The sequence below is a fragment of the Danaus plexippus genome, chromosome 17, assembly GCF_018135715.1.
Source record: "Danaus plexippus chromosome 17, MEX_DaPlex, whole genome shotgun sequence".
Lineage (NCBI taxonomy): Eukaryota > Metazoa > Arthropoda > Insecta > Lepidoptera > Nymphalidae > Danaus > Danaus plexippus.
The window spans coordinates 2,024,361-2,050,393 of record NC_083548.1 but is presented as its reverse complement, the minus strand read 5'-3'; the positions used below and the strand labels follow the sequence as shown (position 1 = coordinate 2,050,393).

The window sequence follows — 26,033 nt, the reverse complement described above, 5'->3', positions numbered from 1 at the left end:
ATAAGAATGTTTTCTCATACTTTATTGACATTAACATAAGGTCTATAATACAATCTTTATCTTTATAATATATAAGATAAATATAAGTCAAATTATAGTACAATGAGACCGTGTAAATTGAATGAAGCATATAATTTAGGAAATGCCATTCTATTTTACTAAATTGATAAACTTGGCAGTGACAGGAAAGAAATTGCATTACATTGAAAAATAATTTTAAATCTCATAGCATTTCAAAATATTGAGCTTAACAGTTGGCCTTGATTGTTTATAACCGTCTAAGACTATTACATACATTTATTAGATTATGGTTATTGAAATGCAGTGTGATTATTCTCATATTGACTAAAATATAATGAAACTATCAATAAAGGAACAAAATCACATCGTCGATATTAGAAAATACATGAGATATTAAAAATAACAGCTAACAAAAACTAGGTTTCCTTTAAGAATTCAAGAATTTATCAGTGTTTGTGTATTTAAAGACTAGAATGAGACAATAAATATAAAATTACTCGAGGATGGGTAGTGGTTATATGGCTATATTTTACTAATAATATTCACTTAATATATCCATAAAAATAAATTTCACACTAGAGGCCTCTAAGATAACTTTCATGTAATCTAAGGTTATATATATGTTTGTTTATATTATAAAAACAAGAGAGTTGAAATGGCCTTGATTTAAATTTAATTTGTTACACCGGTTTTTGATGGAGATGCATGCATATATGTTAGTTTTAATTATATATTTTTTTAAAATATTTTAATTAGTTTATGTATGTATTGTACAGTTATAGTCTAATTTGACACCTTTGTATGCATGAACACCAATAAATTCTTGGATTCTTTAGAATGTATGTATTCATTCATGGGTACTTTTAAAATAGTTCATACTACTTCCATTTTTTTTACATATATATATATATTTTTAACATTAAAGGAGATAACTACATTTTGTAAATTTAGTGTCATTATTTAAACATGCATAAAGTTCCAAAGGAATAATGTAATCGTATTTTAACACATCAACTACCGTTTCATTGCACACAGAATAAAGGCAGTAAAATTAGAATTATACCTAGAAAAGATTTGGTGGTATGCTTTAGGCCTCTATACTTTTATTTATGAGATTAATTTTAATAGACGGGAAATTCAGGAAATTTAATTCTTTCAAATCTTCTATGTTAATAAACCTAACAATAAAATGTGGTTTCTTTCCAAATAGGTGAATGTAACACATGTAACCTGTCAAATTGACAGAGTTCGATTTTTAAACTTGGATCATATAAGGTGGTATAATTTAACTAACAGCATGCTCGAATAACAATTTAATAACTCTGAGCTTTTAATACAACGTTCGGAGAGCTCTGAGCTTGTCACATACTTATAGTATCATCCATCGGGACAATAGTCCGGCCGCTGGACACACCCAGCATTAGTCTTTATATATAACATATATAATGTATGACATGTTATGTCGCACATTGGAAACATCAGACTTAGCTTTGGCTGAAGGTTTAGGATGTCGATCCTTTCTTGTCGCGTTGCCATTGGTATATCCTTTCTTTGAGTTCCGTTGCTGGAAATATATATATTTTTTATTATTAATTTATAATTACAATTTAATTTTTATTATCTTATTAGAAACAAAATGCTAACAATAGAATAACTTAATAATATTTTTTTATAACAGATACAGGATAACTATTCGCGAATACTTTAATGTTTGATGGTGTCAAATATCTTGCTAACTTTTGTGACCTGTTTTACGTAGCTGTATCATGTTTGTAATCCTCTTAATTAGTAATCATTATCTATATCAACAATCTAAATACAGGCGTTACTTCAAAATTATATGCGGTTTTGTGAACATATTGTCACTATAACAAATCTTTATACCTTATACTGAAACTTATTATTTTTATTAAATTTTATATTTAAAACCTACCTGCAATATAAGTAATATATAAAGTTGGTGGTACAAATATAAATATATACATATCAGAGTTGTAATCTGAGTTATACAACTTTATTTTCTCTATGAGATCCTAAAACGGTTATATTCATTCTGCCTTCAATAAAATATGCATATCCATATATTTAGATTTTCTTATTAAATTTAAACTATTCACGAATAGTCCTATCACTAGAGCCCGCTTATTATTTCATTTCGTGGAATATTTTACGTATATATAAAATAATGTTTTACCTGGACGCAACTGGTCCTCAGTGAGAGGTTGTCTGTTGAAAGGGTCGGTGGCGCTGTTAAGCAAATGGCGGAGGATCACCGAACGATCCATTACCTAAAAACATATTTAAATAATATAAAATATTATGCAATAAAATTAATAATGATTCGAAATATATCCGTATTTTTTTTTTGTTGAAGTATGTATGAGAGCGTCTAATATCGAACATTACCTTTCCGGAAGGTAAGGTGACCGGGTCAGTCATCAGGGTATCCATCAGGGGATCTCTGAACTCTTCGGGTGCGTCCGCGAATTCGTCACTTCTCTGCTGATTTGATACTGAAAATTAATATAACATTTGAGTCTTTAATATTTTAATAGACATTATATTGACAAATATTTAATAAGCCAGGACGGAAATAGCTGCAATAGACGGAAACAAAGATTGCAGTAACCATCAAGGATAGGAAACAGCATTTGCAGAAATTAAATACATAATATAAACAAAATTACTAATAAACTTAAATTATTTGTCTATTATAATTTTTTTACATGAAATATTTAAAGGGAGGTTTTAAGTCGAAAAAACGTATATAGACCAGTGTCGATAATTTTTAAAACAAAAAAAAAATGGTAGGATGAAACCCATCAGACAAGGAGGAGAATATTAACAAATTTAGTATAGTAAACTATTTAGTATAGTAACTAGTAAAATGGGAGTTACTAAACAAATTTAGTAACTCCCATAAAAAATTAAATAAATTACATAACAGCGTATTTGGGACTTAAAAAGGTAAGTTTTCACCAAATTTCAAGGCAAAATAATTTTTTTCTGTAAAATATAAAAATAAAAAACCAAGAACTTGGTTTTTTGAATTTTTCACATAAATTTTGAGGTTATGTGAAAAAAGTGTAAATATAAAAGTTTTAGATCTTTTTATTACCTACAACTTTGCCATTTAATTTTTTTCCATAGGACATTTAGTTTTGCCGGAAATCGAGAAAAAGCCTCTTTTTACACTTAAAAACCCACCCGCATACACTTGCCGACCTCAGATTGCCTGTAAATTATTTTTCCTTACATTTTTATAATATTCCCCTCCTTGTCTAATGGGTTTCATCCTACTATTTTTTTTCACTTTTTATTATTTTTAAAGGCTTCTACCCTGCTCTAATAGGCCTAATGATGTTTTAATATGCAATGAAATAAATTTGTATAAACTCACCAGCGATCTGGTACGCGTTGTCAGCGAGAGTCCTGAACCGCTCTATCTCTGAGGGCGTCTTAATATACGACTTGGCGAGACGAACCGCTGCTTCATCAAACAACTCCTTGCGGAAGGACCTCTGGAAGGTACATTAATAATGATTATCATCACACATCTCCAAATTAAAATTAATTTTAAAAGTTTCAATAAATACAAATATATTGAGAGAGAGGAATATCAAAAGTGACTTGACCTTAATGTATGACTTAAACTGTAAGAAAATTAAGAATATAACAATGTCATGTTTTATTTAGAAATTAGACAATTTTGAATAAATTTTGATTCGATTACATATAAAGGAAAAACACCATATTTGTAGCAACAATACTTTAATAAAACTATGTAGCGACCAATTGATTGAATTTGCTTGTCGGCTTTTTTGATGTCGGTTAATATTGATATATTTATATGGCGGACCTCGTCAGCCGCGAGCGCGGCGTGGAACTGCGGCGAGTCGAGGTGAAGGTAAATGTCGACGAGCTGACTGAGCAGTCGCCGCGGCTCCCAGCCGTACTTCTCCGGCTGGCGGACCTGGAAATATACAGATATTATTATATTATAGAGATTTTATGTTTAAACCAACATATACTGACTAAATAATCATCTTTGTATAGTATATTTCAACTTTCACCACATTTTAGCCTAACAATAAATATTGTACTCGTAACAGACTATAGCTAGCAATTATGTCACTAATATTTAACAGAAGTAAAAGATTTCTAAGGTAAGGTAAGGTAAGGAGAAAATGAGCAAAATTTATAGATAGGTGGCTAATAATTTGTTCTTACAAACTGCTTTCTACGTCAGTTGGTCCATAAAAAGTAAAAAATGATTACCTTAAGATTATTGCACTTGGGCCCGCAGAGTTGTTGTAGATTGAAGTTGAGCATGGACGCCAGTCTGTCAACGAGTTCCGCTCGCAGGAAGGGCTCCTTGATGTCGACTGTGAGGTACTCGAGCATGTCCACGGTTTCTCGAGCCAACGTGAGGTATGAGCGGCACTGGCGCTCGTCCTGCGCGAGTGCTCGAGTTCGAGCCTCACTCGAGCTACTGCTGCTGCTCGAGCCTTCGGCCTCAGCCTCTTGAGCTTCGTGGATACGTTTGAGATACTGAAACATGAAAATCGGCAATAATTATTAGAAACATGTTTCATATAACTGAGTTTAATCAGGACCTGTTGTTTATGTTATGATAATGTACATCATGATTCAATATATAAAATTATTTTCTTTGAAAAATATTTTTTAAAAATACCTCTCACAAAAAAAAAAACGATTAACGAAATATTACACAGTAACTTTTTTTACACACTGATATCGTCTGCCAACTGTTTACCAACCGTCAGACATTCGTCGAGGAGGAAGGTGGTGTCGTTCATGAGCATGTTGATGAACTTGACAAACTGTCGACCCGAACGGGATTCTTTGACGATGGCCTGTAAATGTAAAAGGATACATTTATTACACACTTTACTAAACACTTTATTTTTGCAAAAGTCACTTATACTAAAAAAATACTGTAACATAAAAAAAGCAGGTCGTATTAAAATTTTTAAACCCTTTTAGACAGCTTATACCGTATCGGGTCAAACGCTACGAAACTTTTCTTTTCGAGCAACAATTACTAAAGGTATACGTACACTTGGGACTGAACTCTGTTTAAGTAATTAAGGTCAAGTGTGCTTTTATTTTGTATAATGATTACCAAACACCCATGGTATATCACACAAAAAAAAAAAATACTCAATAATTTTAAATATTCATGTTTATATAAAGACAGACCAACCTGTTTGTGTATGGGTCTGTCCCACATTCCCTTGAGTATGATGCTGATGTGGAATCTGATAGTGAACTTGTCATAGAACTCGGTGCTCTGGCCCGTTGTTTCAATATCCGTGTAGAATTTCATCAGGGCACTCGGCAGCGCCGTCTGGGACATGGGATGGTCCATGAACTTCTCGTAGACGTTCTTCAGCTTCATCGGCAGGGATAGATTGATGACGAATAAAACCTCTACGATTTTTGCAACCAAGTACGGGTTCTTTATGAGATGGGAGTTACAGATGGCGCTCAGAAGCCAGGTTACTATCGGGTCTTCTATGTGGTAGGCCACCGTTTGTGGCACATACCTGTAATGGACACAGAATCTATTAAAAACATTATCAACATGAAACTGATTACATAAGAGAAAATTGATACAGTCGTATGGTTACGTAATGGAGTTAACGCGATTGTATTAATTTTGGTTCTTCATCCATCAATAACATTCACTTTACTCTCTGCTGAGGCAGTAATGATTATGATAGGAAATAATTACATACTTAGCAAATCCTTATAATCGAGTATTGCATCAGGATCTGCATTCAGGTGTCGATTACCACAAGAATAATATAAGTCAACACTCTTACAACAAATTTACATCATCACACTTCATACAGATTCCGAGTTTTTATTTACAAACCTGCACATAAGATTATATTTATGATATCTGGAATAAAAATGTATGTAATATATAGCGTGTTGCTAACGAATGTCAAAAGTACTACTAATGTAGCGTATATAATAAGGGCGTGTACTCACTGGACGGCGAACAGCATGAACTCCGCGATGTCTTCCACATACCACTCGGGCAGTGCGCGGAAGGCGTGTGATGGTGAGGCGATCGGTGTGCTAGGGCCGGTAGACGCCGCCGACTGCAGCTGACGGACCAACAGCGAACACACGGACGAGTAGAACTGAACACCTCGCCGCATCAGCTCGGGGTCCAGGAGAGCCGTCTCCGCACACTGCTTGGAACTATTCACACGGACTAACGTTGTATACTATACTTACATTACATAGCAGTTATCTGGCTATCGGATCAAACTAATCTCATTGGATTTACTTAAAATATATTTTTCTACATTATGTTCCATGTTCCTATGACTTATAAAAAAAAACTAGTTTTATTTACGTGTATACTCAATATTTCAATAGATAATTCATTAAAATTTCTTAAAATGATTGTTCACTCTCTGATATCGATAAATAACGAGGAAATTATAAATTTTAGTCAGTTTAGTTCAGTTAAAAATGATCACATCTGTCCCATTCGGTGGTTTAAGTTGAGTTTTTTTCGAGTTTGTACACAAACTAAGATTGGAAAAATTAAAAAAAAAAAAATTATATTCTAATCAAAAATACTTTTTAAAAGGCGGTTTCAATGAGGTTTTTTTTAATGTCATATATTTTCATATATATACATATAAAAGTTAAAATAAGATCAGTATATATAGTACCGGTGTAGCCTCTTGATCTGTCTCCTCCATCGTCGCAGTAGTTCCCTGTTCCTGAACGCTGAGAAGCTATTCCTCCACTGAGGCTCAGCAGCCATCAGCTCCTCAATCACCTTCTGAAGATCTCGGAAGGCACTGAACAAGTATAATTAGCCTTACTGACAAATATTTTTAACATACATCCATTCAAACGAAAAAGATTCCATTTTCAAATCGTTTCTGTAGATGTTGGTTTTAAAAATCCGATTAGTTTGAAATTGGAATACATATTTTTATGTAACATTCAAACTTTTTTTTCTTTTTAAACTGGATAAGCTTATGATAGACAGAATACATGAAATGAGATTGTATTTAATTTATAAGTTAACATTGCGTATATTAATTTAAGTACTTTCTAACTTTCCAAGTTTTTGGCATCAGTAAAGTTATAAAGGTGGAAAAAAATGTCATCAATCATGATAGTCATCATTGCAGGGACTTCGTACCGTATGCGTCTCTGGTGCGTGTGGAGCGCGGGTATGAGCGCCACGTGATGCATGTGGAGAGTCAGGAACCAACACACAGTCTGAAACTTCGCTTCCGGCCATTCGTGGTTTGGATCGTTGTCTATGGAATAAAATTATATAGTTATATAATGGTATTTTCCGACGATATCAGATAAAGTAAATTGATAAACTTAATAATTTATTGCATGTAATAAACGAATTAATATTATAGTATATATTATTTAATACTTCATTCATACCCATAAACCTTTGAGCTTCTGATCGCGTCTACGACATTGTGCACTGCTCATAAGGCGTAGGCCTAGGCGTAGGGGTAAGTTCACACATACATAAGGCGGTGTACTCACTGAGAGCGTCCTGCCATTCCTGTGCCTCCTGTGCTGTGAAATACAGGCGGGTTTCATCCCTGACGTTGTACCACGTGTCCGGTTGGAAGGTATACAGCTCGTACACGCGGTCCATCTTGATGCGCACCGACAGTAGTTGGAGAACCGAGCAAACGTTCAACATGAAGCCGTCGCCTGGTAATTTATTCGTATTATTTTATAATAAGTGATGTCAGCTGTTATAACTAATCAATTACTATAATTATCTAATCTTCAATAATAATCTTTACATTCTCAAAAAAAAAAAAATATATAGCACATCACTACGACAGTATTTTTTTGCAGAACTGTTTTAAATAAATTTACATCGAATCATTAATGCAGAGTCATGTAATTTATTTATATAGAATATTACCAAACTGGGGAAATTATTATATATATAAAATGATATGCACCAGCCAGGGAACGTTCATCTGTCTGTAGTTGTGCTCTTCGCTCATTCCTCTGGAGTAATGTGGCGAAGTAGTTAAGGAATGGTTCCCTTGCGTCGGGACATAGCAGTATGTTGTGACAGATATTGTGGAGTGTGTTCCGACTGGCTTCCACCTCACGCTGCAGGGCGAAAGACAGGCTCTGGTCAGTGCCCGCGAACATCCTCTCAGCGAAACGGGGATTCTCCTCAGCGAATAGGGATATCTGGAAATCGTAATAATTAACAAAAATTTATATATCTCCTTTGATTTACTCGTCAAGCTTCTGGGATGGAATTTGCTTTGTAATAGTTACTAGTGTCCAGACTGCAAAAGACCTTTATGCTGGATCGGAACCATAATTGTAGAGTTTTATTTATTTATTCATGGAAAAACGTACAGCTTATGTTACAATAAATTATTTCATAAGGTGAAAAACAAGCCGCCAGAACAGTTTCCGCAGTTATTGTAGCAAGGAGTGTATTATTGGAAATACCTTCTATTGGAAAAATAAAAATTTGAGATATTTATAATAGCTATGCTTATAATGAGCCGAATTCCTGGGAATGTAACCTTGAATTGTTAGATTACCTAATCATCATGCTTGTAATACATACCGCAAAGAAGGGTCCAAGGAAACTGACTCTGGCGATTTCTCGCCCCGGTGCTGTGGTAACGGATGGTGGACATAACGAGGGTAGGCGTGCCAGTAACGCACACACAGGCCGTGCGGCGTGTCGTGGGGGAGCGCGCAGCTCGCACAGGGCACGTAGAGCACGTAGCGGTGCGCCGTGCCCGCGACCTACCAGCGGGGACACACATCGACGCATCTCTTCACGAACACCCATAAGCAGCGGCACGAACACCTGCAAAAAGAAAGTTAAATAAAACATCCTATATTTACTATTATGTTTTGATTATACAGGGTGGAGACATGCAGATAGAAAAATATAAAACCTCTTAGCCACTCAAGAATTTTTTACATATTTAACTTTGTCTATATCCTGGATCAGCTGATAGCTAATTATGGCATTTTCAATAACTTCAACGTTACGGGTTCTATAAAAAAACTGTCTCTAAAATACTTAGTTATATTCATTGATCTTTAGTGATATTAAAAACAAATTAATAAAATTAAAGTATTTTTTTGCTATTCCAAATTAACAACTGTCACTAAACGGATATGCACAAAAAAAAGCATTTTCAAGAAGTAACCTAGGCTACTCTACAACCGTCTCCAAAACAGAGAAATTGCTCAATTCGGCTATATGTTTCTTACGCTGTTATTACTCCTTCAGTTATTAAACATACATTTTCATAATTTATTTCAAATCGAAAAGGCGTTGTCCTAAGCTAATTCTCACTGTCACCACGTCAGGATTAGACGAAGGAAACTTGTATAAATCCTATTAAACCTTTTAAGCATGATAACGCATATATGAAACGAGATTTAATATACGAGCAAAGCCGTAGGCAAGGGTTAGTTAATAAATATTAACACGGAAGGCGACGATGTATAGTGCGTGACAACGCTCTGATCTGATTTCATTAGTTGTCTGGTTATGAAGGGACAAAACAACAAATTGCAAATTAAATAAGTTACATCAATTCATCCTTAGGATGATAGACAGTAATCACAGTGATTATTTTTATCTCTGGCGTCTTAATAGTGCAAAAATAGCTGGAATTAGTGTGTTTACAATGTTAATAGGATAACAATGTCATTGAACCCACGACGTAAGAAAAAATGCATATAAAACAAAACGTCATAAAAACACATCAAATAAATAATCTGAAAGGTTTAGCCAAGCAGAAATAAGTTTAGTTACACTTTGCTTCGTATCCGATTGTCTGGTACTGACATTTAAGACATTCCGTCGACTAAAACTAGGTACAAATTGTATAAGAGGTTTCGTAAGCTATTGCCAATGAATCAATATTAACAGAGAAAATTACTTTTTGGTTTAATTATTGCTATATCAAGTTTATTCGTGTGATAGTTTATAGCATCTTATCTATCACATGTCACATTTCAACCGGCGGGGTAGGGGACCGGAGTAGAGGTAGACTAAATGGCGTTGAACAAAATAAACAAGGCCCCATATAACGGCGACAATGTCGCGCACCATATGACTATACAGAATATATGTATCTTATTCTTACAAGTGCTTCTCTCTATTTGTTAAGATTTGATCATAAATTTAAATAAATTGTTTTGATCAGTAATTTAAATAAATACTCTGGCCATTTTTTTACCTTAGTGATTTTAATTTTACGTATAGCGTACTCCAACACATATATTGATATAGATTTTATATTAAGATATTTTGTGAACTATTGAGTTTACATGACATACTATACTACTTCTATTTTATAATTATTAAATTGAGGCTTTACTACGCAAAATAGAAATTTTAGGAACGTTCTAGAAATCTCTGATTTATATGACCCTGAACTATAGAAGCACTACTCTTATAGCACTTAATTCCAAAACCGTTAAATATGGACATGAAATGCCAAAAGCTCAATGCTAAAGCTACGTATGGAGCAGTGAAAATTTTATTTTGTTATACCGGCATTAACGAAAACTTTTTTATCAGGCAAAAGCTTTGTTATAAGGATTCAAAACAATGGTTACAGAAATTGTATTTATATAAAACGTTCTGTACTTATAGTTACGTAAGTAACAAACAGCCAGCCTTACAATAATACAATATGGTGAAATTATCTTCATAAAGACTTTCAGAATTTAGGTTCGTTTTGTAAACTCACCTCCTCGAAAGCTTCTTTATCCTGATATGTCGCTAAGAGAACTTCAGGTATCAGTCCGATCGGAGTGTTCCCAATCAAGAGGTAAGGTAACAGAGGCGATTTCCGACATTTCTCCAAATCATATTTCCCCCTCAGCACTAATACTAGATTGTTTACGAGCAGCGTTCGGAAACTTTGCAACAGATCACTCAGAGGTGGTTCGGAGCTTTTCTTTGGATGGTCCCTTTCATAAAGATTAATGTTATTGTAGAATTTCAGTATGTAGCTGACTGCTAAACCTTGGGAGGGCATTGGTTTCTGAATGGGTAATGATGGTGTAGGGCAGTCTGATTTGCTAGCATCCGCTTCAGAACCGAGATGTCCGCTCGTCAACAAATCATCTCCATCACCACAGTCTTCACTCAGCCTTTTTGTTGTTTCCGTTATAGCAATCAACTTCTGATTCAGAGGATCGTTTCCGTCTATAATCTGACAAAGTGTGTCCATCAATGCCTCTGATGCTATCTCCTCTAAACCTAGTTTGGGATTATCTAGTAGTGATGCCGCAACTGAAGGCACAAAAATGCCACCTGGAATAAAATTTGTTAATTTTTCCGACCCAAAAAATAAAAAAATCGCAAATTATTAATTTAGAATGGATCTCACCAGCACTGTCATCTGACCATGAAACTTGTAATATTTTGGCAACAATATTCCTTAACTGTTCCTCTGTTAATTCTGTGCAACTTACAGTACGAGATCTTTGAATTTTACGAGCAGGAGATTGTGTTGAGTCATCTTCAACCTTAAATACAAAAAGAAATCTCTATGAAAGAATGCATGTTACTTCTAGTAACACATAAAGGCACATTGTAATAGAGATGAATTTTTTACATTTAACTTATCAGGTGACATAAAAATTTTTGTGTATTATATATAGAGGATTTTTATATGAGTATTATATATAAACATGATTATGTCAAAACTATAAGTACATCTCATAGATATTATTTGAAGTGCATATATTCTTTGGACAAAACAATAATGTATATATAATGTATTAAACATTCTTATTATAAAGTAGCCATTAGCAAACTCGCTGTGCCAATAAGAGTTTTATCAAAGGCATCAAACATGTTATGATAAACAAGTAACAACAAATATTAAAGTCATTTATATAAATGATCAATTCTGTATAACATATGACATTGTAAACATAATATGAACATATGTACAATTATAAATATAGTTCCATTAAAAGAATGCTATTTTTGAAAAACAAGTTTAAATTGGCTTACCTCCATTGGTTCTTGTGTTTGTTCAGACTGTGAATTTCTCTCTGAAACATCATCAACTTCCATTGAAAGAGAGCGTCTTGAGCAACTTGGTGAAGCATTGTGTGTTCTGGGTCTAACTGGTGGTGGTTCTACAAACTGTGCTGGAGAAATTGAACGTGATGTGCTATCTTCTCTTGTCGAAGCACCTTCTGACCCACTGACAGTAGACTGAGGCAGAACTCTCACTGACCCACAGCTTAACAATGTGTCCTCTCCCATAGAGTCAAAACTATTGTACTGCCGTGTTTGAGAAAGGTCTGTCATTTTTGTATCTGGCATTTCGTCTAATAAATTATTATCTGGCTTTTCTGTAACAATTAGACCATCAGCTGGTATTTTTGTTTGATCTGACACATCACTTTTGTTCTCTGCATAGTTTTGTTCTTTGTTTTTACTGTCTGCATTTTCTGTGGAGCTACGTGGAACTGACGCTGGAGACAAACGTGACGGTGGACCTGGACTAAGAACGTCTGGTGGAACTGATGCACCAGGTGTAATGGGAGGACTAGTTGGAACTGAAGAGCCCGTCCCTCCGAGGGCTGCGAGTCGAGCCAACCTCCGTCTACGAATCTGGAAAGTAGTTAAAATTGTCACTAAGAACACACGTGTAAAATTTTACACTACCATCAAATCTAAACACCACGCACTAATGCTTTGTTTTGTTACGAAATTAGATTGGCAAACGCACAACACTACGGACTGTTTACGAAATACGACTCACCTCTTCTTGACTAAGTTCACTCATATTGGAAAGAAGATTCCAGGATTATATAAATTATGAATTGATCAGAATTTTTCTAAGAATTTAATTTTTCAGAATCGAATGAGACTGAACAAGGGAGCAAGCCACACAACGTCAAGCAGTGGGCTCAGCTGAGACGATTGGCTATTTGACGTTTACCTATGAGGTTTGTGAATAGATGACGAGAAAGTATTGAAAACACATGCGTCATCTTCAGTTTACCCAAACAAAGACTTGTAATCTGTGGTTCGTTTGAAAAACCAATCAAAGTTTACGAAAAAATACATCAAAGTCGAAAAAAAAATTTATTATGTAAATTTTTGTGGCTTTATTTAAAGAAAACTACAACTTTCTAATTAAAACATATATTTTTACAAATTTTGTTATGAGTACGAATGGTATATTATATTATTTTCAATCTATTCCAGTTTAATTTAACAGTGTATATTAAAAATAAAAATTATTTATTTAATTCTTTTCCATTATAATATCTACCTTTTGAATAAAAAAAAAATATTTTTTCAAATGAAAGAAATGTCAAAACTAAAATGTCAAAGATATCCGAATGGCCGCATGTTTATATTTTCAAGTTCTTATTAAAAAAAAATAACAAGGAAGGATCTAAAATCTTTTTTAATTAAAAATAAATTATCTTAAAATGTTTTATGGTGGTTGGAATTTGAGGCATTTAAGTAGAAACCAATGCAGTTTGTGATTAAGTGATGGCTTATATTGTTAGTACATAAAATACAAATACAAATTCAAAATGACGAGCGGCCAAGTTTTTGATTTAATAATTGGGCTTAAGTCCCGGCATACGGAAACGAGACATAAGGCGATACGGGAGCTATTACATTTTGCTAAAACCGATCTTAGAGAAATGTCGCAGGATAATTTAACACAGACACTTGATGATTTCAATCAACAAATCCATGTATTAACTTCTAGTTACGATAACAACGAAAAGAAAGCAGGCATATTGATTATAGGTAACTTTTTATTAACAATAATATTTAAATTTGATTATAATATATTTTAATTGTCAATTTAATGTAAGTCATTCTATTTATATCATCACTCTTCTTACAGTTTGTCTTATAAGTGGTGATCAGGAAGTAAATAAAACAAGATTGACCCGCTATGCGCAATATCTAAGAAGCATATTTCCATCAAATGATGCAAACATTTTAGAACTAGCTGCTAAAACTATGGGCCGCATAGCAACTTGCCTTGGTATTAAAAGAGGTGAATATGTTGAATTCGAAATTAAAAGAGCTTTTGAATGGTTAGCTGAGGATAGAAATGAAAGCAAGAGGCTTTCAGCATGTCTTATATTAAGAGAACTGGCCATAGCCATGCCATCGAATTTCTTTCAGCATATAAATGATTTTTTTAATTACATTATGATACCACTTCGTGACAGCAAAGAGTCTATTAGAGAAGCAGCTGGCAAGGCTTTAAGAGCAGCATTTGTAGTGACTGCTCAGAGAGAACTACCAGAACAAAGTAATAAAGCACACTGGTATATTCAGTGTTATGAGGAAGCGGTCACTTCTTTTTCTGATCACCTGTGCAGGGACAGAACTATCAGCAGGGATGAACATGTTCATGGTGCTTTGTTGATTTTAAATGAACTTCTCAGATGTTCCAATTCTGTATGGGAGAAGAAATACACAACCCTAATGCAAAAACTTGACTCTCAACAGGACATATCAGATGAAATGTCAACATTTAATCCAAAAACACAAAATTCTTGGGCTTATCAAAGTTGTTTGGAGGACAAGCAACAATCTTTTACTATATATGAATCTTCAATTTGCAAAAAACTAGTATCAGAAAAATATGATCAGATATCTGTGGGTAAGGTGTTTGAACAAATATAATATCCTTTTCATAAAAGAATATTTTATACCTAACCAATACAAATTGTTATAATTTCAGATGTGATGGCTCAGCAGATTTCGAGGTCACATATTGTCCACCAGATGCTTTTGTTACTGATTCCAAGGCTGGCGGCATTTAATAGAGATTCATTTGCAAAGAAACACCTCAAGTCTACTATCAATCATTTGATAACATTTCTGAGAGGGAGAGAGAGAGAGAAGGCCATGGCTTTCACAACCTTAGGATTGATATGTATTGCGGTGGAAGATGAAATACAACAGTACCTATCAAGAATCATTGAAATTATCAAACTAACTTTACCTCTTAAAGATGTGCCAAAGAAAAAGAATGGTGCTGATAGTCCATTGTTCAGTTGTGTCACTTTACTGGGAATTGCAATGAAAGAAACTGTTTCCAATGAAATCAAAGACCTTTTAGACCCTATGTGTGTCACTGGACTAAGTCCTCAGTTGACAACTTGCTTTAAAGAGCTGAGCAAAAATGTACCATCTTTAAGAAAAGAGATAACAGACAGGCTACTCAATATTTTGTCCTTAATTCTAAGGAAAAAGCCTTACATACCTTCTAATGCTGAACCATCCTCAGCTGCGATGTTATCAACAGCTATGTTGGTAGAGCCTCACGATGCTGTGAAGTTGGTCTTAGCCTTGCATACTCTGGGATCGTTTGACTTTGAATGGAACAATACTCTCATGTCTTTTATAAGAAGATGTACAGATTATTACCTGCAGTGTGAGCAGCAAGACATACGATTGGAGGCTGTGAAAACGATTGCTAGACTTCTTATTAAAGCTATCGAAAGGTCTTCGGTGACTAACTCGCGAACCCTTAACTCATTAATCGACGAATCTATCGGGAAACTTTTATCGATAGGCCGGTCAGACTTCGATCATGAAATAAGATATAGAGTTTTTGAAATATTTACAAATCCTATTTTCGACAAATATCTTGCTGTAGAGGAGCACCTGAGCTGTCTCTTTATAGCCATTAATGATTCAAATAGTGATGTCAGTGAACTGGCGTTATGCGTAATTGGCAGACTAAGCAACATAAATCCTAGTTACACTACTCCAGCCTTGCGCCAATTGTTCGTTGAAATATTAATGGAAGTACAACACTCTGAGTCAGCTCGTACCAAAGAACAGTCTTTGAGAATGATAAATCACATAATATCTCATGCTCCCCGACTAACTCGACAGTTTGTTGATACCATATTGAAGGTATTGGTCCCAAAACTTAAAGAAGAGAGTAATCCCAACATGATCACGATAATTTTAAAGGCCATCGGTGATCTGGCGGAGGTGAATGGTGGTGGAAACGCTTTAAATCAGTGGCTGCCAGAATTGATGTCAATCCAACTCGAGATATTGTCGGATCCAAACCAACCCGAAAAAAGGAGTGTTGCGCTCTGGTCATTCGGTCAGGTTATAAGCGCTATCGGTTATGTGGTGACGCCCTATACGGAATATCCGAGTTTGATGGATATGCTCTTGAACTTTTTCAAAACTGAACAGAATGCTAGAGATCGGAGGGAAACTATACGTGTTCTTGGTTTGTTAGGGGCTCTGGATCCCTACAAACATAGAGTGAATCAAGGCTTAATTGACTTCCAGACAGCGTCTACATTAATACCTATTACAGACACCTCCAATGATAATTTGGACATAAATGTGAATGAGATGCTCGTTAGTATGTCTCCGCTCGTCCTGGATGAATTCTATCCTGCCATAGCTGTGACGTCCTTGATGCGTATACTGCGGGATCCTCAGCTCTCACAACATCACACGAGCGTGGTTCATTCAATAACATATATATTCCAAACTCTTGGCTTCAAATGCGTTCCATACATATCGCGCGTCACTCCAAGTCTTTTATATGTAATTCGGTCGACTGATAACCACAATTTTAGAGAATTCTTATTCAATCAATTAGCGCTACTAATTTCCGTAGTAAAGATCCACATACGAGCATACTTGGAAGAAATATTTGATCTTATAAGAGAATATTGGACACCAGACAGTCAGCTTCAACCGACCCTCATATCTCTTGTTGAGCAAATAATTATAGCCATTGGGACTGAATTCAAGATATACGTCCGTAAAATATTGCCGAATATACTCAGACTCCTCAAATATGATAGCAGCAAAGATAGGATTTTAACGGAAAAGTTGTTGCTAACTATACAAAAGTTTGAAAACAATTTAGACGACGTCCTAATGTCTATAGTGCCAGCGATTATAGCTCTGTTTGACGGAAGGAATATACCGACGTCCATATCTAAATTGGCAATGGAAACTATCGAACATCTCTCTATGTACCTTTACTTCAAACCTTATTCAGCGATGCTAGTTCAGGCATTAGCGAAGGTTTTAGAAAACAGCATTCCATTACGTCAGACGGCGATGAACACGCTCTGCGCTATCATCATTCAACTCGGCAGAGACTATATAGACTACATACCATCTATCGATAGGATTCTGGTAAAGCACAAAATACAATGCCCTAACTACATCGTGCTGGTCACGAGACTGCAAGTGATATCCACGTTGGCTTCGGATGACGACTATCTCGACGAGACGAGGCTGAGGCTACGAAACCAAAAGAAAGACGTAAGTTTAATTATAACTCTCATTATAATCAGTTGTTTCTAAAGTATAAAAAATGTCCAAGTATAGTTTTCTTCAAATCTCAACTAGAAATACCTTCTCTTCCTCTCATCTTCACATATTTGTATAAATTATGTAAACAATTATAAGTATGTCTATTTTATTCTCACTATCTATTTATATATACGTTTTCACACCGAAATTTTCTATAAATTATTCATATATCAAATAGTTTCTGACAGAAATCTTTATTAAAAGATAAGTTATCTTTTGCATATTTAATTTAATTTGTATTATTATTATTATTTTTATTTACGGTACAATAATACAGATATTATAAATAAAAATGTTGCAGGTTGTTTCAAATGATCCGCAAGCCATACAAAAATTGACACTGAATGTGGATAAATTAAGAAAATGTTGGCAAGTACATAACATTCTATCAAAAGATGATTGGTTGGAGTGGTTACGGCAGTTGAGCATCGGACTCCTAACAGAATCCAACAGTCCAGCTATACGGTGAGAATTTTATAACAACCATAGAAATTACTGGGATTCCACAGAAGACTTGCTATGTTCAAAGTCCATGAAATAATTCATTAAGTATTGTCATATGTTTGAGTTATTATGATCAAGTCATAATCAAGTACGTGACTTACTGAATATTACAGGAAAATATATTTAACATAGTATAGTATATAAAATACTAGTCAGAAAACTTACAGTCATCTTAAATTCCTGAAATAAAAAATATTATATGTTTGATATAAGTAATATTACTGAGTTTTAAATATACGTATCATTTTTTATTTTTTACAGAGCCTGTTCAAGTTTAGCACAGAATTACTCTCAGCTGGCTACTGATTTGTTCAACGCTGCCTTCATGTCGTGTTGGACGGAGCTCGGTGAAGCGGCGCGTTCCGAACTCGGTGCGGCCTTAGAGAAAGCACTCGTAGCCCCCGAAGCACCCGAACTAGCATTGGCTGTTCTGAATCTGGCTGAATTTTTGGAACATTGTGAGAAAGGCGCATTACCTATATCTATAAAACTGCTCGGAGACACAGCCATCACCTGTCGTGCTTATGCAAAAGCTCTCTATTACAAGGTGAGGTCATAAGATTTTTTTCCAAGCACTGTTGTTAAAATAAATCTAATAATTTTATTTTATTTGAAGGAGGAAGAGTATCGAAGGAATCCGTCGACTCAAGTAGTTGAAGCTCTGATTCACATAAACAATAAATTACAGCAAAGGGAATCTGCAAATGGATTGCTCGAAAAAGTAATCATGCAAAAGAAAAGTGGAGATTGCTCTCTCAATGTTCACGTGCGTTGGTATGAGAAACTGCACAACTGGGATCAGGCCTTGGAACTCTATAACAAAAACTTAGAAGAAGAACCCCAGGACATAGATTCAAAACTAGGAATGATGCGATGTTTGGAGGCGATGGGCGAATGGCGTAAACTTTATAGCATGACCACAGAACAGTGGAGTGCCATGAGCGATGATATCAAAAAGAAATCCGCCAAAATTGCTGCTGCGGCGTCCTGGGGCTTGCAGGAGTGGGATTCCATGAAGAAGTTTGTCGAATGTATCCCTGATGATACACAAGACGGAGCATTCTATCGTGCCATATTATCTATTCATGATGGACATTGGCCTGAATCTCGACATTACGTCGACTCTGCTAGAAGTCTTTTGGACGCAGAACTATCAGCTGTTGTCGGAGAAAGCTACCAAAGGGCATACGGAGCTTTGGTGAATGCACAGCTATTGACGGAATTAGAGGAAGTTGTTACGATCAAACTTGTTGAAGAAAGAAGAGGCATAATTCATCGAACGTGGTGGACGAGGCTGCAAGGAGGCCAACGTTTAGTTGAAGATTGGCGTAAAATGCTTCAAATTCGCAGTCTAGTAATGAGTCCACAAGAAGACTTCCAGACATGGCTTAAATTTTCTTCGCTGTGCAGGAAATCTGGTGCTATTAATCAGGCACATAAAATAGTTCTGACTGTATTAGGCTGTGATCCTGTCACAAATCCTGACATATTACTAACATCTCAAGATCCGAGAATAGTTTTAGCGTACAGCAAAAACCTTTGGGATGCGGGAAATAAAAGATATGCCTATGACGTGTTACAGAAATTTTTGGACAATTCTGAAGCAGAAAATGAAGAGCAGGGAAGATTGCTTGCACGTTGTCATTTGAAGTTAGGTTCATGGTGTGAAGCACTTCATGAAATAAATGAATTGTCAATACCTGAAATATTGAGGAACTACACCACAGCGACATTGCTCGCTCCAGACTGGTATAAGGCCTGTCATGCTTGGGCTTGTATGAACTTTGAAACGGTTCTATTTTATAAACAGCAGGACAACATATCGGAGAGCAGCATAGCTGGTGGATCGGGTGAAAAGAAGATATCGAGAACGGAATTCATCAACACATTCACAATACCAGCTATAGAGGGTTTCTTTAAGTCGATTAGCTTGTCCAACGGAAGTTCCCTTCAAGACACGTTAAGGCTACTGACTCTGTGGTTCGATCATGGACATCACCCCGCTGTGTACGATGCTCTGTTTGAGGGTATACGGCAGATCGACGTAAAGATATGGCTTCAAGTCATACCGCAGCTGATAGCTCGTATCGACTCCCCGAGGAGTTTGGTGGCTAAACTGGTCCATATCTTATTAATAGATATCGGAAAGCTTCACCCACAAGCTCTGGTATACCCGTTGACTGTTGCCACAAAATCCTCTTTCATAACGAGGAAGAACGCAGCCAATTACATTCTTAAAACAATGTGTACACACTCTCAGAGACTTGTCAATGAGGTGGCTGTTATATCGGAGGAGTTGATCAAAATTGCAATGTTGTGGCATGACCAGGTGTACACTGCTTTGGAAGATGCCTCAAGGTATTTCTTATATTGAACATGTTTTTTTTTTTTTAATTTGAACATTTTAGCACTTTTTAAAAGTGTTCTAAATACAAAAATAGTTTAAAATAAAATTTTAAAATAGGTCACGATAATTGACTCCCATTCTGACAGAGTACAGCGGGACTTAAATAGCTTGGCTAATTAATTAGTTTTTGTATTCGCACCGAGCTAATAGGGATAATCAAGAAAGATAATGTTCACACAGCAATAAAACAATTGGTACTATTTTAAAGGAGACGTTTGTTGCGATCATTAAGCCAAGTCTTAAAATGCAGAGACTATTCTATGAAAATCTGATCATAAATAATTCTTAAGCACCGTCACGGTATTATTTGTTACTGTATTGATTAGAAACTTAATTTATTCAAGTCTGTACTAAAAACGTTGATCATTATTGTATTTGTATCAAAATCAATTTGGATCGATGACAATTTTCTAATGTGTCCAATACCATTCTCGTCTAAAAAAACAGTATGACGGACATAGTTTTTGTGTAATAATCATTACTTATTTGTGTCATTAGACGTATATAATACACAGATTAAATTATATACATAAGACCGATTCTATATAAGTACCTATACCTTCTTTCAGATTATACTTTAGTGAGAAAGATTACAGAGGAATGTTCAGAACGTTGGACAAGATGCACGCCATGTTAGATCACCCGCCTGAGACCTTGAAGGAGGTGTCATTTCTACAAATGTATGGCAGAGATTTGAAAGAAGCACAACGCTGGTGTGAACTTTATAAGGTAGATAAGGCAATACGCTTCCGTTGATATAGAAGTTTATGACTGTTTTAAACACTGGGAGCAGTCCCAATACTTTCTCTCATTACTTTCACATCTTTTAACGTGTCAGTTTTATATTATTTTTTTCAATTACGTTCATCATTTTAATTATAATTTAAAGAGCATTTCATCCAAGATAATTTCTAATCCGTGAACATAACTGTTCGGTTTGCTTATTTACTATCAAATCTATTACAAAACCACAATACTATTCATCTCAATTACTTGAATCAGCTTATTTATGGATGTGTGATGAAGGTGCTAGTATTACTCTTATATATATACACATCTATCAATAAAACACAAAAGTAAAGTTGTACAAAGTGCATCCTATGTCATTAAAGATAATAATTTAATAGATTCCATACCATTCTTTAATTATTAATACTCACACATTCGTAATTTTGTATAAAGCAATTTTTTTTGTAATATAATTCAAATGGATTTTCTGCTGATCGAAAACCTTACATATAAAAATAAATTAGGCCTAAAGCTAGAGTACTTAGTTAGTATGAAATTTGGTGTGACAGTAATTTTCATGATATTGAACCAGTGACTTGTTAGGGTACACTATGTAATGGTAACATTATTCATTAATTTTTACCTAACCGTTTCTTGAAGTTATTAGTAATTGTATATTGTTGTTTATATAATTCGATTTGCATTTTCTTGAAATATTTACATTCTATATATATATATTTAACATTCTATCAAATGTTCCAGGACAGCGGCGAAGACCGTTTCCTGAACGAGGCCTGGGATCTGTACTGTCACGTGGTCCGTCGTATTGGGGGTCAGTTCAGAGCGCACACGTCCTTGGAACTGCAGTATGTGAGTCGCAGACTGCACGCTTGCAGGGACCTCGAACTGGCCGTGCCTGGGAGTTACGTCCCCGGACACCCCGTCATAAGGATAGACAGAATTAATACACACCTGCAGGTTGGTGCATCTTCATGATACACTGAGATTAGATTAGATATCAACAAATATATTATCAACGGTGTAGGAACAACAAGATTGCTGGTCTGAGTTTTATAAGTAGTCCATCATCAAGATCTGTTGCTTGATTTTGGCTTAGTTTATTTGAAGCAATTGATAGGTTATTGTTTATATCTGCAATCGACGCCCAACAAACTGCTGTCGCAGTTTGTGATATCTAAGAAGTATATGAAATGTACGTAAGCAAACACCTTGAGCTTATGTAGTCTTTAATTTTTTTTTATCAAAGCTGATATAATATGTAGATATATATATAGTTTAATTTCACAGGTGATCAAGTCAAAACAGCGTCCACGGCGACTCACAATACAGGGTTCAGACGGGAAGCAGTACATGTTCCTCCTCAAGGGACACGAGGACTTACGTCAAGACGAACGAGTGATGCAGCTGTTCGGTCTCGTCAATACTTTGCTTCAATCCGACACTAACACCTACAGGCATGATCTCGCCATACAGAGGTACGCAGTTATACCGCTGTCGCCTAACTCGGGGTTGATCGGCTGGGTACCACAGTGCGACACCCTCTACAACCTGATCAGCGATTATAGAGACAAAAAGACGAACAAAATGGCCCTGAACACGGAACAACAGATCATGCTGCGTATGGCGTCCGATTACCAGAAGTTGATGCTTAAACATAAGGTTCGATATATTGCCTAGAATTGTTTATTTTTCATTATGACAGGGTTAAATAAGTTTATATATTTTTTTAAGGTGGAGGTGTTTGAATACACGCTCTCCCAGACTCCCGGAAACGACTTGGCTAGGCTGCTCTGGCTGAAGAGTCCTTCCGCTGAAGCGTGGTTCGAGCGTCGCACGAACTACACCCGCTCGCTGGCCGTTATGAGCATGGTGGGCTACATCCTGGGGCTCGGCGACAGACATCCCTCTAACATCATGCTGCATAGAGTCACTGGCAAGGTCCTGCATATCGATTTCGGCGATTGCTTCGAAGTAACTCAAACGAGAGAAAGATTCCCCGAAAAGATTCCCTTTAGATTAACAAGGATGCTCATTAGTGCTATGGAGGTAAGCAATAAACATTGTTATTTTTTATGTGATCAGACGAGTATTAATTATTTGAATCTCAATCTGTCTCGTTTGCAGGTAACGGGCATCGAGGGCACGTACCGTTTCACTTGCGAGTCGGTAATGCACGTGCTTCATAAGCACAGAGATAGCGTCATGGCCGTACTGGAGGCGTTTGTGTACGACCCTCTACTCAACTGGCGTCTGATAGACAACGAGAAACACTCGATCACAGAATCCACCTTCTCATCAGACTTGGACTCATCGTATTCCCTGCCAAGCAGAAGTCGGAATCACTTACACTACGAGTCACTGGAGATGCCGCCGGAGTCAAATCTTAACAAACGAGCCCTAGCGATATTGAACAGGATAAGAGATAAATTGACGGGAAGGGATTTTCCTAACATAGAGGCCGTGGTGAGTGTACCGAAACAGGTCGCCTTGTTGATAAAAATAGCAACGAACAATGAAAATCTATGTCAGTGTTACATTGGCTGGTGTCCGTTCTGGTGAGGACTCGTTACAATTACTTGTTGACGAGATCAGTCATGTATGTACGGGAATATTCTTCCTTATTGATACTTCAATCGTCAGTAAAAATAAATTTATAGCGTGTTGTCTGTGCGTCATCAATTAATTTAATTGATACTCCGCTGTTTTAATCTGCTAACTGTGATGTATCTATGAAAATGTATATTTTTATTAAGAGCAACCAATATTAATACATATATATATTATTACTGTAATTACATTTTTGATAATTCCATACATGTCATTATTATTAATATATTAATATTGATGTACAATGAGGTGAAAAGAAATTTGAATCAACAAAAACAAAATGCATTATAAAGCAGCCAGTCATGAGTTGTTCCCGCCTTTAGTTGAAACCTCGTCAAGATAAACATTAACTGTTTTTATATCGAGAAGAATAGTTAATGATCTTGTCTCATAAAAATGATGATAAAAAATAATAATCATATAAAATGACCCGCCAAAACGAGTGAAACAACCTGTATATTGCTTTTTAGTTATTACATAAAGTACATTTTCACTTATTCAAGAACAATAGTTAATAATACACGGACAACACTCTTCATAATTTATTATACATCAGCATTTACTTTAAAACTTTCGCTTAAGATTCATATTATGAGTGTATTTTTTTGTTTGTAGTCGGTTAAGCTCGTTTTATTATTATGAAGTATTATTTGATGCTTAAGTAGTGTTGATATGTTTATTGTAATGTATGTGAATGGTATTCATATGTAGCCCAGTAACGTCTTGTATTGCCACTGACTAAAATTTTAACTACGACAGTCGTTCAATGTGTTTATACATAGATATGTTATAGCCGTAGTTTAGTGAAGCAGTCTTATTCATTGAGTTAAATAAATCGATTAAAGTATTATCGACCTTCGTTTCTTTTACCTTTCTGCGTTTCTTTACTACAAGTTTCTCATCTTTGAGACTATCGTGTGTCTCTGAGACTATTATATGAAAATCTTTTAATATGGTATAGATGTTTTCCTTTCAGCGATAATTGAATATAATATCTTATAGTTTCACTTATTTTTATATATTGTTTGAAAGTTTGAGAAGGGTATTTCCTTTTTTACGTTTTAAAACAAATACAAATTTAAGTTCGGAAACCCGTCCGTACTTTCGTTTCCCACCAATAACGGATATCTAAAAAAATAAAAATACCTGTATAAATTTTGTTTTTCTCTTATCACAATATAAAACGTCTTATATATATCAACTTAAATAATAATAAACACTTATGTCACACTGTCTATTTTGTAACTCACGAATGAAAGTGGTAAGAGTTTAGACATTTTGGTGCACAAGATTTTGTCCATAGTGGGTTTGCTGAGATAGATTTCGATGTCTCCATCTGAGCTGCGGAACTCGCTCAGGACCTGCCTGCAGACGCCACAGGGGGCGGTGAATGTTCCCTTCTGATGTGCCACCACTGCTACCATTTTGAATTTGGTGTAGCCGTCACAAACAGCCCTCGGAACCGCGGCTCTTTCCGCGCATATAGTAGGAGTGAGTGTCGAGCTTTCTATGTTGCATCCCGTGTACATTCGTTCGTCCTCTTCTGTAAGGATGGCGGCTCCCACTGCGAAGTTGGAATACGGACAGTAAGCCCGTTGTCGTATGTGAGCCGCCTCTTGTATTAATTGTTTTGCTGTTTCACCTGTTAACATGATTATCTTTTTGAATGCATGGCACAATCGATACAATCGAGATTATGATTAAAGCGCCGACCTTCCGGAATAGTCACATGATAACGATTTAAAAACATCGGATCGAATTAATTGATTACTTTATATTATTATACGAAAGTAAAACTAATTATCTATTGGGAAAAGGTTCGGAGAAGTAATGGTTTTTTTAGAGAATAATTTACAATACAATTAAATCCAATTCATAAAATCCTAATTACTTATAATTATCTGGGTTATTAGCTTCAATTAATTCGAAATAATTGAAATGTAAAAAAAAAAAGATAAATAATTTTGCAAGTCGGGAATAAAATATCACGACACGTGTTTCACGTTATAATAAAATAAATGTTTAGTAATAAAATAAATGATTAGTAATAAAATAACTTACCTAATGAGGAGAAGTCCACTATATCATATTGCTCCATACTAGCGTAGTTAGCGTAAAGCGAGTACCGACAGTGCGTCCTGCCCCTCGCACGGTCTCCGAGCAACTAGCAACTAGTGTCGCCGCTCACTGAACACGGACTACTGTTAACGATTGTTGATTACACTCTACATTTCATAATTGAAAGTCCGTTCTGTGAGAAGTTCGCTTTTGATATTTGCTAATAAATACAAGTGGCCGTCAATCATTAGATGGAATGAATAGCATTAATGT

The 26,033-nt window shown here is 35.5% G+C and overlaps 3 protein-coding genes across 4 annotated transcripts; 1 reads left to right on the top strand and 2 right to left on the bottom strand.

Moving 5' to 3' along the window:
• Window positions 1-5: 5 nt before the first annotated feature.
• Window positions 6-13,032, bottom strand: LOC116771100 (ubiquitin conjugation factor E4 B). The gene is made up of 18 exons (XM_061523223.1): window positions 12,849-13,032; window positions 12,089-12,697; window positions 11,457-11,595; window positions 10,812-11,380; window positions 8,657-8,905; window positions 8,025-8,265; window positions 7,591-7,764; window positions 7,223-7,343; window positions 6,741-6,872; window positions 6,043-6,258; window positions 5,249-5,591; window positions 4,803-4,898; window positions 4,300-4,572; window positions 3,881-3,994; window positions 3,422-3,542; window positions 2,428-2,534; window positions 2,216-2,309; window positions 6-1,585 (listed from the first exon to the last, which is right to left on the bottom strand). Exons 1-18 carry the CDS (start codon window positions 12,870-12,872, stop codon window positions 1,524-1,526), a joined length of 3,684 nt encoding a protein of 1,227 aa, XP_061379207.1. The 5' UTR covers window positions 12,873-13,032; the 3' UTR covers window positions 6-1,523.
• A 395-nt stretch (window positions 13,033-13,427) lies between these two features.
• Window positions 13,428-24,552, top strand: LOC116771583 (serine/threonine-protein kinase mTor-like). Of its 2 annotated transcripts, none has more exons than XM_061523209.1 (11): window positions 13,428-13,858; window positions 13,959-14,729; window positions 14,811-17,383; window positions 17,736-17,899; window positions 18,200-18,485; window positions 18,555-20,296; window positions 20,915-21,074; window positions 21,837-22,052; window positions 22,383-22,754; window positions 22,827-23,141; window positions 23,220-24,552. In XM_061523209.1, the coding sequence occupies exons 1-11, from the start codon at window positions 13,636-13,638 to the stop codon at window positions 23,652-23,654; spliced, it is 7,257 nt and encodes a 2,418-aa protein (XP_061379193.1). In that variant the 5' UTR covers window positions 13,428-13,635; the 3' UTR covers window positions 23,655-24,552. The 2 variants fall into 2 exon arrangements, with proteins under 2 accessions (XP_061379193.1, XP_061379194.1); XM_061523210.1 differs by lacking the exon at window positions 13,428-13,858 and having other exon boundaries at window positions 14,364-14,480; window positions 14,576-14,729.
• A 301-nt stretch (window positions 24,553-24,853) lies between these two features.
• On the bottom strand, window positions 24,854-25,952 carry LOC116771377 (cytidine deaminase-like). The gene is made up of 2 exons (XM_032663221.2): window positions 25,764-25,952; window positions 24,854-25,344 (listed from the first exon to the last, which is right to left on the bottom strand). The coding sequence occupies exons 1-2, from the start codon at window positions 25,798-25,800 to the stop codon at window positions 24,923-24,925; spliced, it is 459 nt and encodes a 152-aa protein (XP_032519112.2). The 5' UTR covers window positions 25,801-25,952; the 3' UTR covers window positions 24,854-24,922.
• Between the last annotated feature and the right edge of the window lie 81 nt (window positions 25,953-26,033).